The sequence below is a fragment of the Convolutriloba macropyga genome, chromosome 3 (genome assembly GCF_964194025.1).
Source record: "Convolutriloba macropyga chromosome 3, txConMacr16.3, whole genome shotgun sequence".
Lineage (NCBI taxonomy): Eukaryota > Metazoa > Xenacoelomorpha > Acoela > Convolutidae > Convolutriloba > Convolutriloba macropyga.
Genome location: NC_134470.1, coordinates 38,691,517 through 38,704,289, shown reverse-complemented (window position 1 = coordinate 38,704,289; position 12,773 = coordinate 38,691,517). Strand labels below are relative to the sequence as shown.

General features: G+C 33.9%; 1 protein-coding gene across 7 annotated transcripts in view; it reads right to left on the bottom strand.

The window, feature by feature from the left end:
- The window catches only part of LOC142336191 (uncharacterized), a 182,804-nt gene that overhangs the window by 59,441 nt on the left and 110,590 nt on the right, over positions 1 to 12,773 (bottom strand). For all 7 annotated transcript variants that reach the window (XR_012758893.1, XM_075384828.1, XM_075384833.1 and 4 more), the window contains exons 4-6: positions 8,959 to 9,143; positions 3,363 to 3,550; positions 2,845 to 2,929 (exon numbers count right to left, since the gene is read on the bottom strand). Coding sequence is in view for 6 of the 7 variants with exons in the window: in XM_075384828.1 (XP_075240943.1) it covers positions 2,845 to 2,929; positions 3,363 to 3,550; positions 8,959 to 9,143 (458 nt within the window). In the remaining variant the exon portion in view is untranslated. The remainder of the gene's footprint in view (positions 1 to 2,844; positions 2,930 to 3,362; positions 3,551 to 8,958; positions 9,144 to 12,773) is intronic.

The window sequence follows — 12,773 nt, the reverse complement described above, 5'->3', positions numbered from 1 at the left end:
TGAAATGATAACTTAAACGGGTGAAAAACGTTAAAAATTACTTTTTAACACCTGTAAAATATCGTCTCATTAAAAATTCTTTCAACGCTTTTTTGAATCTCAAGCTTTTGAAGGACGCTCAATAACTCGCAAATTGACAAGCGTCAGAGGAAGCAAATGTTTTATTAATTAAAGAAGCTCTGCCTTGAGATCCCTGAAAAGGCCTTAAAAGAGGACTCTAAAACACGAGACAAGATGGCGCTGCAATCAACTGACACTACAAAGAGAAGCTTCAAACAGCCGCCTCCACTACTATACAGGGAACTCTACTCCTAAAATGCATTAGCAAAAACGATCACCATTTCACCCTTTTTGAGTTTCTGCATCTTAAAACCACCTCTTTGATCCAGGAAAAGTGAGGCAAAAAGTCTAATTACAGTGAAATGAGAACTGTTCACGAAAAACTGAAGAACATCTTTATCAGATTGATTTTTGAAAAACGTAAATGAGATAAAGTAAATGTTATCAAATATTTAAAATCGATCATTATAAAATCTGGATAATGGCAAATCTCAAAGGCTCCCTTTGAAGGTTTGAACAAAACTATTTAAAGATTTCAGCTGATAACAAATGGTTTTCATCACTTTGAAATTAATTGTTTTCAATAAACACATTTTTAAACTTTGCAGTTTTTGTTCTTTTTCGTCTATTTTTACCTAGTCTCAATAAGAACAGATCCCATAATTTTTCTATAGAACTAAAACTTACATTACCGAGCTCCTTCTCTTTCTTTGTTACAACATATGATACGATGTTTTCTTTCAAGTACATGGCCTGAATGTTGAAAACGGCAACAGATAGGGTGTTAGATTGTAAGTAAAATGGAGCATATAAACAGCAGAATTAACCGTCGGTATTTTGACTTTGAATGTAAGAGCTTAATAGTTGTATGTTTTTGAAGATCTTCAGTTAATGATTACTTGAAATAATAAAGTCGGGTTGGAAGATAGCAAATTAATGGAAAAAATTTAACTAGTGACCCAATTCGAAAAATCGGGTCAAATATCTATAAGATTGATGCTCACTTTGCCCTCCATTCTAGATCCAATACAGCCACCAAATCAATCGGAAACAACTATTTTTAAGGCTTAATCTCAAAAATTGTATAAGAAACGGCGGCGTATGTCCTTGCATTAATGACCGCTATTACAATGCGCACGTTTATTTAATATAATGCATCCCAGACGGACGAGTTGATCTCAAACAAATGGCAGTGGACTCCTTTCTAATACAGTCTGCTTCAATCCAGGGGGGGGGGGGGTGGCTTGTGCGGGCATAAATTCACAAAGATAAGTTGACGTGATTCAATGTAAAAATGGACCAATTCCTGCGCACTTTATAGTTGAAATTTGATAGCAGACCGCCACAATTGAGTTCAGCTGCTGAAAGAATTGAATGAGAGATCAGATTAGATCACAAAAAAACTCGATAGTCAAGGACGTAAAAGTTATTCGGAAGGTCAGAAACAGTAAAGCAAAAATTTTTCAAATACAAAAGACTAAAATAAGTTTCAAAAATCGTTCAAGAGCTATATAACAAAAAGACAAGTGAGCCAGCGGCCTAATAGTTTTTATTGCAGCAAAAAAGATTTATATGTATCCGAATTGATTTTATAATTAACAACTTTTAATACACAAAAAAACAATTCCCGAGATGCCAAGCAAAATACTTAGTTTAACAACATTGGCTGCCCAAAAAACTGGCTGTATTTCCTGTGATAAGAGTGCACATCTGCCGTGAAAAAACTTACAACATTCCAAGAAATGAAAAGTTGAATCACCAAAAAAACGTACAAACAATTAGCTTTGTTTTTATATTGGTGAACACTGATCTGCATACAAAATCTAAAATGATCACTGAGCTACATTCAATGGCCCACTAAAACGTAACAAAATTGCCTAAGAACATTTTGGTTCAAGAATCATATCATTTAGAGAGCTTAGTCGGAAAATTTTCTACACCTATAAGCATACATTTTACATCTTCTGTGATTGAGGACAGTTAAATTGAGGAAAAATTCCATATATTTGAATTCATTTCTCATGTCAAGTGATGTTAAACAAGATCGCGTAAATTAAATTGACGTTTTTTGGTAACCCAATAGCTTAAAACGGAACAAATTAATAAAAATTATTCTTTTTTGGGACAAACTGAGACACAATTTGCCTTCACGAAACTCAGCTTCCTCGTACTTTCTAGATATCATAAATTTCCAAATAATCCTAAAAATAGTTTAAGCAATTCACTCTAAATTATTCCTTCTACCGCGAGTGAATCAACTGTTCGTCGAAAATGAACTCACATCAAAATTTTCATAATTTGGATTTTTAAATAATTTTCGCGAATACTGAGCTTTAACAAAGTAGCTCAGATAATCGTCTTAAGAAGTGAAAGACTTATTGGTCACGCTCTTGGATCTTGCGAAAAACTGTCGGTAAGAATTTCAAAAAAAGTAATAAATTCTAATTTTTCATTCTGACTCTTTCAACTTCCTCCTAACAGTTACAATTAAAAGTTATCAATCCATTTGTTTTTGGCATTTTTGTTGCTTGAGAGAACGAAAAACAGAGCGTTTTGCAACTGTGGTTGTGAACGTAGACAGTACATTTTTTTCAGCTCTTCATTTTGATATATCAATTCAATGATTGTTATTCTTTACTCCTCTTTTCTCATACCCCATGAAAAATGGTTATTTTTTTAGATCGAAACACTTCTTATGCAAAGCTCAGCCGATGCCAACCCCCCACCCCAACTTGGAATTTTATGCAAAATTTATTTGAAATACCTCATATTTGATAAACTAACCACTGTAAGGATTTCTCCCCATTCCGTCAGTGTCGTTCTGGGTGCTATTCCGGTGATCACAGTCAATAAGCGTCTGTCCCTGCACCTAAATTACAGCAGATATTCCAGCATCACAAAGCTGAAGTGCATTTTTAAAAACTCTTTTAAGCTTAATTGTATGTTTTTTCGAGTTTTCAGACGATACTTTTTCAGTCTGTAAAACCCAAACTCATTTGATTCATCAGAACTTATTAACATCACATTAAAATTTTGGAAACGTGAGATTTGGGGCAGAATGACCTGATTTTATCACACAGATATTAAAGGACGTACCAATATGAGTGATTGCAAACAAATATCAACACAATCAACTTACATTTTTAATAAAAAGTTGAAAGAATTGCTGTTATACAGCATACAGTTTCATAGTAACCAATTGCACGCGCTCCATGGGCGTTAACCTTAAATGCCCGGTATACTGGGATCGTAGAGGGCAGTAGACCAACAATGTCGCAAAGTTTTCTAGATCAGTTTTAAACCTGAAGTCTGTTTGGCTGTAGATGATGAGTGGGCTGCTGGGGACGCTGGAGTCTTCTCTCCGACTGACGTCTCTTGCACTCATACATCTTTCGAACGATGCACACATTGCAGAACACTATCACACCAATGGGCAGAATGTTGAGGAGGAGCACGTGGAACACGTACACTATCAGCTCCCACTCTGCGCCTTAACATTTGTAACAAACAAACTTAAATTCCTCGTAAACGTTTAAAATGAAAACAATTTCACAAATGAAACCTGTTCAATCAAAAATTCAACCATTAACATATCCGATTGGGGCGACGGGTACCCTGACTTGGGGAGGGGGGATACCCTGACTTGCGTGGGGAGGGGGGATGCCCTGACTTGCGTGGAGAGGGGGACTATCTTTACTAAGAGCTAAATTTAAAATGACCCTATTAGAGGTTATTATTGACCACTATTAAGATTTAAAGTGAAAACATACCTGGCACATTGCCGGAAAAAGCCGCCAATAATTCACATAAACCCGATTGGGATTGAAAGAGCGAGAGAAAAAATGATTTAAAGTGCGAACTATTTTAATGTCATTTCAAGTTTCTTAATGAGAGGATACAGGGGCTAGTATCAATACCATAAGAATTAGAGACGGTAACTCAGACATATAAGAAGAAAGTTCAAGTATAGTTAATCTAAAATTTCGCTTGATGGGTTTGTCCCGAGTTTTTTTTATTTCCCTACTACAGAACGCAATAAATGAAAATAGCCTAGAGAAGTCGAAAAGATTTCACGCAAAATGTTTAACAAGCTGTGAACTAAGGTAAAACGAAATAATTTTTTTTACGAAGAAGTTAAAAACATAGCAGGTCCAGAATTGTCATTTAATAAACAAAAATTCAGACCTAAAATAGGACATAAAAAGATTTTTAAAAATCCGGTAAAAAATTTCAACAACAAACCACTTGCGAGAAAAAGAAAAATCGGCGTAACCAAAAACCTCACTTCAATTTGACTTCAAAAATGGAAATATGTGAACAGATCTTGTAAAAATAACAGCAAGCAGAATCTCGGAAACGACTCACAGAATTGATACCAGCTTGAACCACTCAAAAAACCGTTAAGACCAAGAATTTAAAAAGCCCTAAAATTAAATTGGTTCGAAAAAAAGATTGAACAAAATTGTTCAATGCAACTGTAAACAATGAAGTGCTCAGAGAGCAAAAGGCAAGCCATCATAGGTTTACAATCTTCTCTATCTTCCAATCCCGACGAACGCAACAAAATGAAATAATTGGCAAAAATTTAAAATAGTCTAAAAATCCGCAGTAGTCGAAATTAGCATAAAACTCATATTAATTGCCTATAAAAATCAAAACACTATCAAAGCAAGTCTGAAATTATTGCAATAACCAATTTTAACAGAATAAAGTATTTCAAACACAAAAATACTGCTTGTGAAGTCTCCTTCGAACGAAAAAATCAGCTCGCTTACAGATTTGTTTTACACGTTGTCGAAAACAGCAATATGAACAAATAATCACTCTTTTTTTGCTCCACAGTCCAATTTTGTTCAACACTCAAACCACTCCAAATGTTACGCGTTATATTACCTGCTTCAAAATTCACTCCCAAAAATTGATTTAAAAGCGATATTTCTCCAATACTCCTCTTCGAGTTCTAAAAATTCTACAGTGAAATGTGAAAACATATGGCCGCTATAATAGCCGACTGGAAAGATGAAGGCGGCTATTAAAAAGAAAACCAATCTTTATGTTTTGTTTTAAATTTTGGTGGTAAAAATAAGTTAATAGTTTAAATTCTGAATAAGAGCAACTTAGATAACACAAAAAAGGAACTCAAGCTTGATAAAAGAGACACCAAAAATCAAAACTGTCAGGCAAAATTTTTGCATACAAACAAAACAAGACTGCAATAACGGTTTCAAACCCCGTTAAATAATTCTTCAATCTGACAGCAATCATAACAAAGTTTTAAAGTTGATGCATTGAAACTATATTAAGCTTAACCAACCAGTGTTTAAGTAGCTGCTCTTGAACAGTTGACTGACAATCAATTATATTGCAGCTTTCTTCCGACGGGGGGAGGGGAAGGTTCTATTACCGCACAATTTGCATTGTAAGGGAAAAATTTTGTATGAAAAAGACACACAGACGGCTATAGGCGCTTAAAACTTAGTTCGAGAGCAATTCACAATATAATGATAGAAATGAATAATCTAAATTTGATTTTACATTGCCTGCTAAGTCTCTTACAGGGGTTAATGGTTTAATGCTTTAAAGCTAAACAAAAATCGACCACCCGAAAGTGTATAATTTATATTATACATGGTTTTTCATGGCTTCTTTGAACAAAAAGGTTCAGCTTCAATCCAAATCTGGCTAAATAAAGTAAATAATTGAATCTAGGCTTGGAAAAAGTGTAATGTTTATATCGAATTGTTGTACCCACCTACACGCTGAAAGACATTGCATCGCGGCGTTGAATCACAATATAATTGTTCCGACCCCTCTTGAGGGGGGAGGAACTATATACTCAAATGAGTTTTTTTGTTCAGTCAATTTTGGCCGATCGATATATTCATCGTAGAGAGTTGAGACTGGTATCAGCAGAGAGCTTGTCCAGCGTAGAATATGGAAATAAAAAGATTTTTTTGATTTTCGCTTTTGACAGGGAGATATCGAGGTTTAAACTCTCAAGAAAATAGAGTGAATTCCGTTGATTTCATTCACATTTCTTCGGAATTTTTGACTAAAATTTCGCCAATTTTGATAAAATTTAATAAAATTTTTCCAGAAAATGTTGTTGTTTTTACGTTTAAAGACAAAATATATTTTCGGCTATTTTCATTGAATTTTTTTGTCACAAATTCCGACTAAATATTTCACAAAATTCAGACTTTTTCATCAAATACAGCACGAAATAAGTTTCTTTAGTCCACTCTGATTAAATTTGCAGGGAGTGCACACCCAAACACCACTAACACAATCTTTTTAGACTGAAAAGGGGGCTAATTTCACTTCAACTTCCGTTGAGAGTGCTCTGTAAATAAAACTTTACCCTTTTTTGCTAACTTTATTCGTTGATTATCAAAAACGCAGCATTTATTTTTAATTTTTTAACTAAGAAGATATCTATATCAATGACATTCCAAAAATTAAATACTCCTAATGGACAATCAGCATTAGCAGTACTAGTCCTGTACCAATCTTGGACCGTTACAATCAAAATATTTCGGATTGTCGTCAGTCGGTTTTTTATAAAAAAAATTCGATCTTTTTTATATTAATTAAATAACAGAACATTTCAAATCAATGCTCACCAGTGATAGGTCCTATTGGCTTCGTAATTAGCTCAAAATTAATTTATCTAGTTGACTGCTTGAAAGCTGATGGTCGTTTTGACTTTTAAAATATTTGATTTTGAAATAAAAAATGGCTTATTGAGCCATTTGCCTCCATTTTTCTCTTAATTTGGTCAAATTGTAGCTCAGTGTTAGCAATCAAAGAGTGCTCCTTCTTTAAGCTGAATTCAATTTTAGTATTTATCGCAGTTTTACGCCTTAAGTAATGGTGTTCTGGCTTTAATACTACTAGATTTCACAACCTTTTTTTAAGTTTTAGGTATTCGCCCATTTTTCATGTTTTCTAGTTTTGTCAAATTATCACGTTATTGTCAGTTCATGTATCACATTTTTTGCGTTCAAAATAACAAACGAATGATAATATTTAAATCTTAAAGATATAGATTGTGGTTCTTTACCGCTTCGACAATACTTTCTCGAAGAATTTAATTGAATTTTTTAATTTTGTCTTTAACTGTCGTTTTTACTTTGTCTTTTAAGTCGTATTTAATTTCCTGTACAATGACCCGGTTTGGTTGTTTTTTTTTCTGGAAGCGTGGCTGAGCCGATGTTCTGATATTGGAAGATAGATAATGGCTTTCATGACTTTGAAAACAATTGTTTTCCAAAATGAAAAAAAAAAAACATTTTAACTTCGCAATTTTGTTCCTTTTATTGTCTGTTTGTTAACTGGTCTCGTTGATTAAAGGTTAAAGATAACATTTTTTTGTCAAGGGAATGTGTCAAAAAGGATTGGTGTCACAAAATCTAATGTTTTTAAAAAAATTCGTTATGACTTTACTGGCTTCGACACGGGTTTTTCACAAAAAAAAGTAAATTAATTTTTGATTTTTGTCATATTTGACGATCTTTTTGTAGACGTAAGACTTGTTCCGGATAATTGCAGGTCTCTAGGGTTTCCTATGGAGGAATAAACGAACCTATTCAATTTTTCATTTTTCAATTACTGGCTTTCATGTCTTTGGAAATAAATTTTTCTCGATAAAAACAAGTATTACATAATTTTGCATTTTTTCCTTTTTTTGTCTAATTGTTGCTTTTTTTCCAATAAAGAGCTGCCACATAATACATTATCCTTGTTCGACGAAGGTGCAATCGAGCATTTTTTGGGGGCCAAAGTATGGCTTTACGGCTTCCAATGCATTTTCTGGGAAGTTTCAATTGATTTTTAGTTTGTTGTCTGTTTGTTGTTCTTTTTGTAACTGCATAAAAAATTGAATACCAAGAGCTCCTAATTCCCTTCTATAGAAGCATTGGTAATTGTAAACCTTTGGGATATTTTAGTTGATTCCTAATGGTTTTCCTTACTTTGAAATTAATTGTTTTTTTTTAAAAAGTTCAGCGAACTTTCCAACTTTAAAGTTTGTTCTTTTTTGTCTAGTTGTTACCAAGCTTTATTATGAACTGGTGAATAACCATTTTTCTCTGGTGAATTACAAGTTATTTTGTTTATTTTCAGTTTTATCTGACGCTGTTTTGTTTTTTAAAACGGACTTAAATTTTTTGATGCAATTAATGTTTGTTGTTGTTGTTTGATTTTGTCATTCGTCTTCGCTCGCTTTCTTAATATCGGCATATCTCATCAGTCTAATGCTTCATTTTTTACTCCACTGAGTTATTTGCTTTGGAGGCTATCTTTTCGTTCATTCACCAGTTTTTTGAAAAATACTTGAATTTTTTGTGTTTTTCTATCTGTTCCTCATTTGGTAGACAATTATGCCAAAATTGTGGATGAGCGGGGTCGGAACCTTATGTGCGATCGCACATTACCGAGCCGCCTTGTTTAACTATCAAAAATTAATGTCCGACTTCTAATAATCTTGTCATAACTTAACAGAAAGCAAACGAGTTAGATTTCTTGGGTTCGTTACATTCTCGATACAATGAAATGACTCCCTACGATGAGACGCAAATTGCTATTTAATAAAATATACTTCTGGGGGACAAAATCTGAATTTATGTACACTGCTCAAACTTCAAGTGTTGATAAAACCTTATAAATTTTTTACCACTTTAGTGGTAAGATCTTGCCATTAAAATGATCAGATAGATACGAACGTGTCGAGATTTTAATTTGTTGACAATATGCGTCGAGCTTTGTTTGACTGTGCTAGCTTATTTTTGTAGTTTTAGTTCCAATTTCTATTTGAGAATGAACTTTTTGAGTTCTTTTGAATCGTGTTTAAGACATCGTCGCGAACTTTCAGATTATATTATGAATTGAACTACAAACTTAGTTTGCATCTGTTGATGTTTGTGTCGAAGTCTCTGACAAGCAGTTGTGAGAGCGAGAAGAGAAGAGAGAGGGCCAGGGTGGCACAGATGTAGTGGCTGCACCTCCTCCGGCTGAACATCCTCCGACCCCTCTCTGGGCTCACTGAGGCCAGATAGCGCTCCACGCTGAACAGAACCACGAACCTACAATCACAACCTCTTAGTTACTTCGGCCGCCTCAGAAACTCAAGTGAAATTCTTTCCTTTAATTTAGTTAATAGGAGAACAAGCGTTTAACATACATAATCAGCGTTCTCTTTTTGAATTCTCATGTTAGAGGCAACTGATCTTAATGATATTTCTTTGAGTGTTGTTAAGTGGGACTGTTAAACGTTGTCGGTCAGCGAAGTTATCCGAATCCCTATAAAACCTATTTGGCGAAAGGGCAAAAAAAATACTGACGAAAGGGCAAAAAAATACCGACGAAAGGGCAAAAAAAATACTGACTAAAGGGCAAAAAAATACTGACGAAAGGGCAAAAAAATACTGACGAAAGGGCAAAAAAATACTGACGAAAAGGCAAAAAAAACATACCCGGCAGATTGCCGGAAAATAGCCGCCGTTGATTCCAATAAGCATGATTGGGATTGAAATAACAGAAGATATTGAAAAAAAAAAGATTTTTGTACAAAAACATTTTTTAAGTCCGATTTATTTTGATGGCATTTCGTAGTTGAACATACTTCTGTTTCTTAGAGAGAGGCTACAGGGGCTACTATCAATAACAATAAGCATTAGAGATGGTAAATAAGACTTATAGGAACGACGATCAAATAGCGGGCATCTAAAATTGGGCTTTACGGGTTTATCCCGTTTCTATTTCTGACATCCAATTTTGTACTATCTCTGTTCATTTTGAATTGCTTTGCTGAGCAACTGATGTTCAAAATCACTTTTAGCAGAATGAGCGAGGAGAGAAACTAGCCTAGAGAAGTCAAAAAGATTTCACGCAAAATGTTGAAAAGGCGGCAAAATGAGGTAAAGCGAAACATTTTTTTATTCGACGAAGTAAAAAACATAGCCGGAAGAATTCCGGAAGCGACTCGAAGCACCAAAACTTCACAAAAAGCTGAAGCCATTACCTTTTGTATTAAACCATTAACTCATTACCTCCGCGGGTCTGATCTAAAAATCGGTGAAATTTAAACGACTGTCACCAAGAGAAAGAAAACGCAGCAAAATTTTATTATTAAAAACGTTTGGTAACGTTAAAAAAGTCTAAAACTTTTTAGGATGGTCAAAAAGCTGATAACCTGGCAAAGCTGACAGGGCCATCAATTGCCCTCAGATAATTAATGATTCTAATCTCAAAAAGATCGCGAAAGCAAACGGCAGATAAAAACTTTTCAAAAAAGACAGGAAAGTCAAAATTATTCAAAAAAGAGTGCTCAAACTTAAGAATCAGAGAACCACTACAATTAGATTTCTAATCACGGCAATTAAGACAAAAATAATACATGATTCTTCCTTGTTGTATATATGCTAGACAACATGATTTCATACTAATTCAAAAAATAAATTAATTATAGAAAAACAAAAGCAACAGAATAATATTCAAAGGCAAACAATCGTCTAAAAACAATACAAGCCCGGAAGAAAATTGCACTGAATAGTAATAAGTCGAAATGTTGGAAAAAACTTTCTAGCAAACTCCCAGTACTGCCTTATTTTGAATTAAATCAAATGCAAACCGAAGAAACCAAGATCTAAGAAAAAGCTGAATTCATTCAATTTTTTAACAACTGAAAAAATCAATATAACGAATACAAAAGTAGGTGCCAGGACAAAACTAGAATGATACAAACGAGAATGTGAAGAATATAGACACAATGTTAGGAACACCGTAACAAAAAGACCAATTCTTGATTTTTGAAAATTAAAAATCAAATTTAAAAAAATAAAAAAAACGAGTACATTTCATTGATCAGCATTCGAGACATAGAAAAGACAACGAGTCATTCGAGACAAAAATCCAACTTGCTGAACAGAATAAAACAAGAAAACGCAGAATTCAGACATACGAAACAATGGAACATTTTGCAAAAAAGTGGCCAAAAATTATTTAAGACTGCATTTATGAAAAAAATTTATCTGTTTTTCAAAAACATAACAACAAAAAAAGATTGAATTTTTATTGAAACGAAATTAAAGTCCCTCATGTTCAAAATACTATTTCTAGTAATTAAAAGCAAAATACAAACAAAAAACTGAAAAAAAATTGGCAAAAAACTACGAAAATCGGATTAGCAAATGTACAATTTTATGAAACAAAATTACATCGAGGTAGAAAGAGGCATTGGTTATATGAACTATCAAAGGGAAGTTGCCATAGTAACTGATTTTTGACAAAAAACAGCTAAAACATCCAAAAATGAATAAATTAATAGAAAAAAAAGCCAAAAATTAACTAAAAAATCAAGAAATATGTGCCAATTTCGCATTTGAAACGCAATTTCAGGCTATGCAAAATACTGTGCTATCAATTTCCGTGGTTTATATTTCAACATAGCATCGATTAAAAATTATTTCTACAAAAAACCAAATTACAAGCAAAAAAACTAGGCCACTTAGACGAAAAAACGGCTAAAAACGGTTATCTATATGTGCCATTCAGTCAAAAACTACTTTTCAATGTCAAAAAGTCATTCACTAAACGCAACGCATGATCAAAAAACTTCTCTCGCTCAGAAAAAATAAGTTCACACTGCAATTTTACTCGCTTTCGCTTTTAGGTCAAAACATTGTCTGAACGAATAGTACTTCCGGTAAAAAAAAAACCTTAAGAAAACCAATACTCCTCTTCGAGTCGTAAAAAAAAATAGGAGCGCTATAATAGCCGGCTGAGAAGATGAGGGCGGCTATTAAATACTGACGAAAGGGCAAAAAAATACCGACGAAAGGGCAAAAAAAATACTGACTAAAGGGCAAAAAAATACTGACGAAAGGGCAAAAAAATACTGACGAAAGGGCAAAAAATACTGACGAAAGGGCAAAAAAATACTGACGAAAGGGCAAAAAAATACTGACGAAAGGGCAAAAAAATACCGACGAAAGGGCAAAAAAAAATACTGACGAAAGGGCAAAAAAATAGTGACGAAAGGGCAAAAAATACTGACGAAAGGGCAAAAAATACTGACGAAAGGGCAAAAAAATACCGACGAAAATGCAAAAAAAATATTGACGAAAGGGCAAAAAATACTGACGAAAGGGCAAAAAAATACTGACGAAAGGGCAAAAAAAATACCGACGAAAATGCAAAAAAAAGATTGAAGAAAGGGCAAAAAAATCATACAGTTCAAAAGGCGGTCATAACGAAACAAAATGGCTGTACCAAAATTACCTAAGAATTCATAGCAGTTACGCAATTACTATTTTAGGCGTCCAAAAATGATATCCACCTATTATAACGTCAGTATTCCGATTTATTGCCTCAAAAGACAAACTATTGTAGCAAATAGATTTATCACCACTTTCAATCCAAAGCTTTGATAGACCAAATTTGACTCTAATGACAGCGAAAATTCATAATAGTCGCTTAAACTATCTTTGCTCTATCCACTAAAATCCACAGTTGCAGCAAATCAATTGTAGTGAGAGAACATTAAGAGTACTTTCAAATAGTTGTCTCTGGGAGAGTTTGGCGCTATGTGCGATGGAGGGTTGAGTCACCTGGTTTCCCCCTTGTTTGTTCACTCTCTATTTCGGTTAGATGATTTCAACTAACACTATTCTCCAAATTACCTCAGGTACAGCATTCCTGTCACAAAAAAGTCT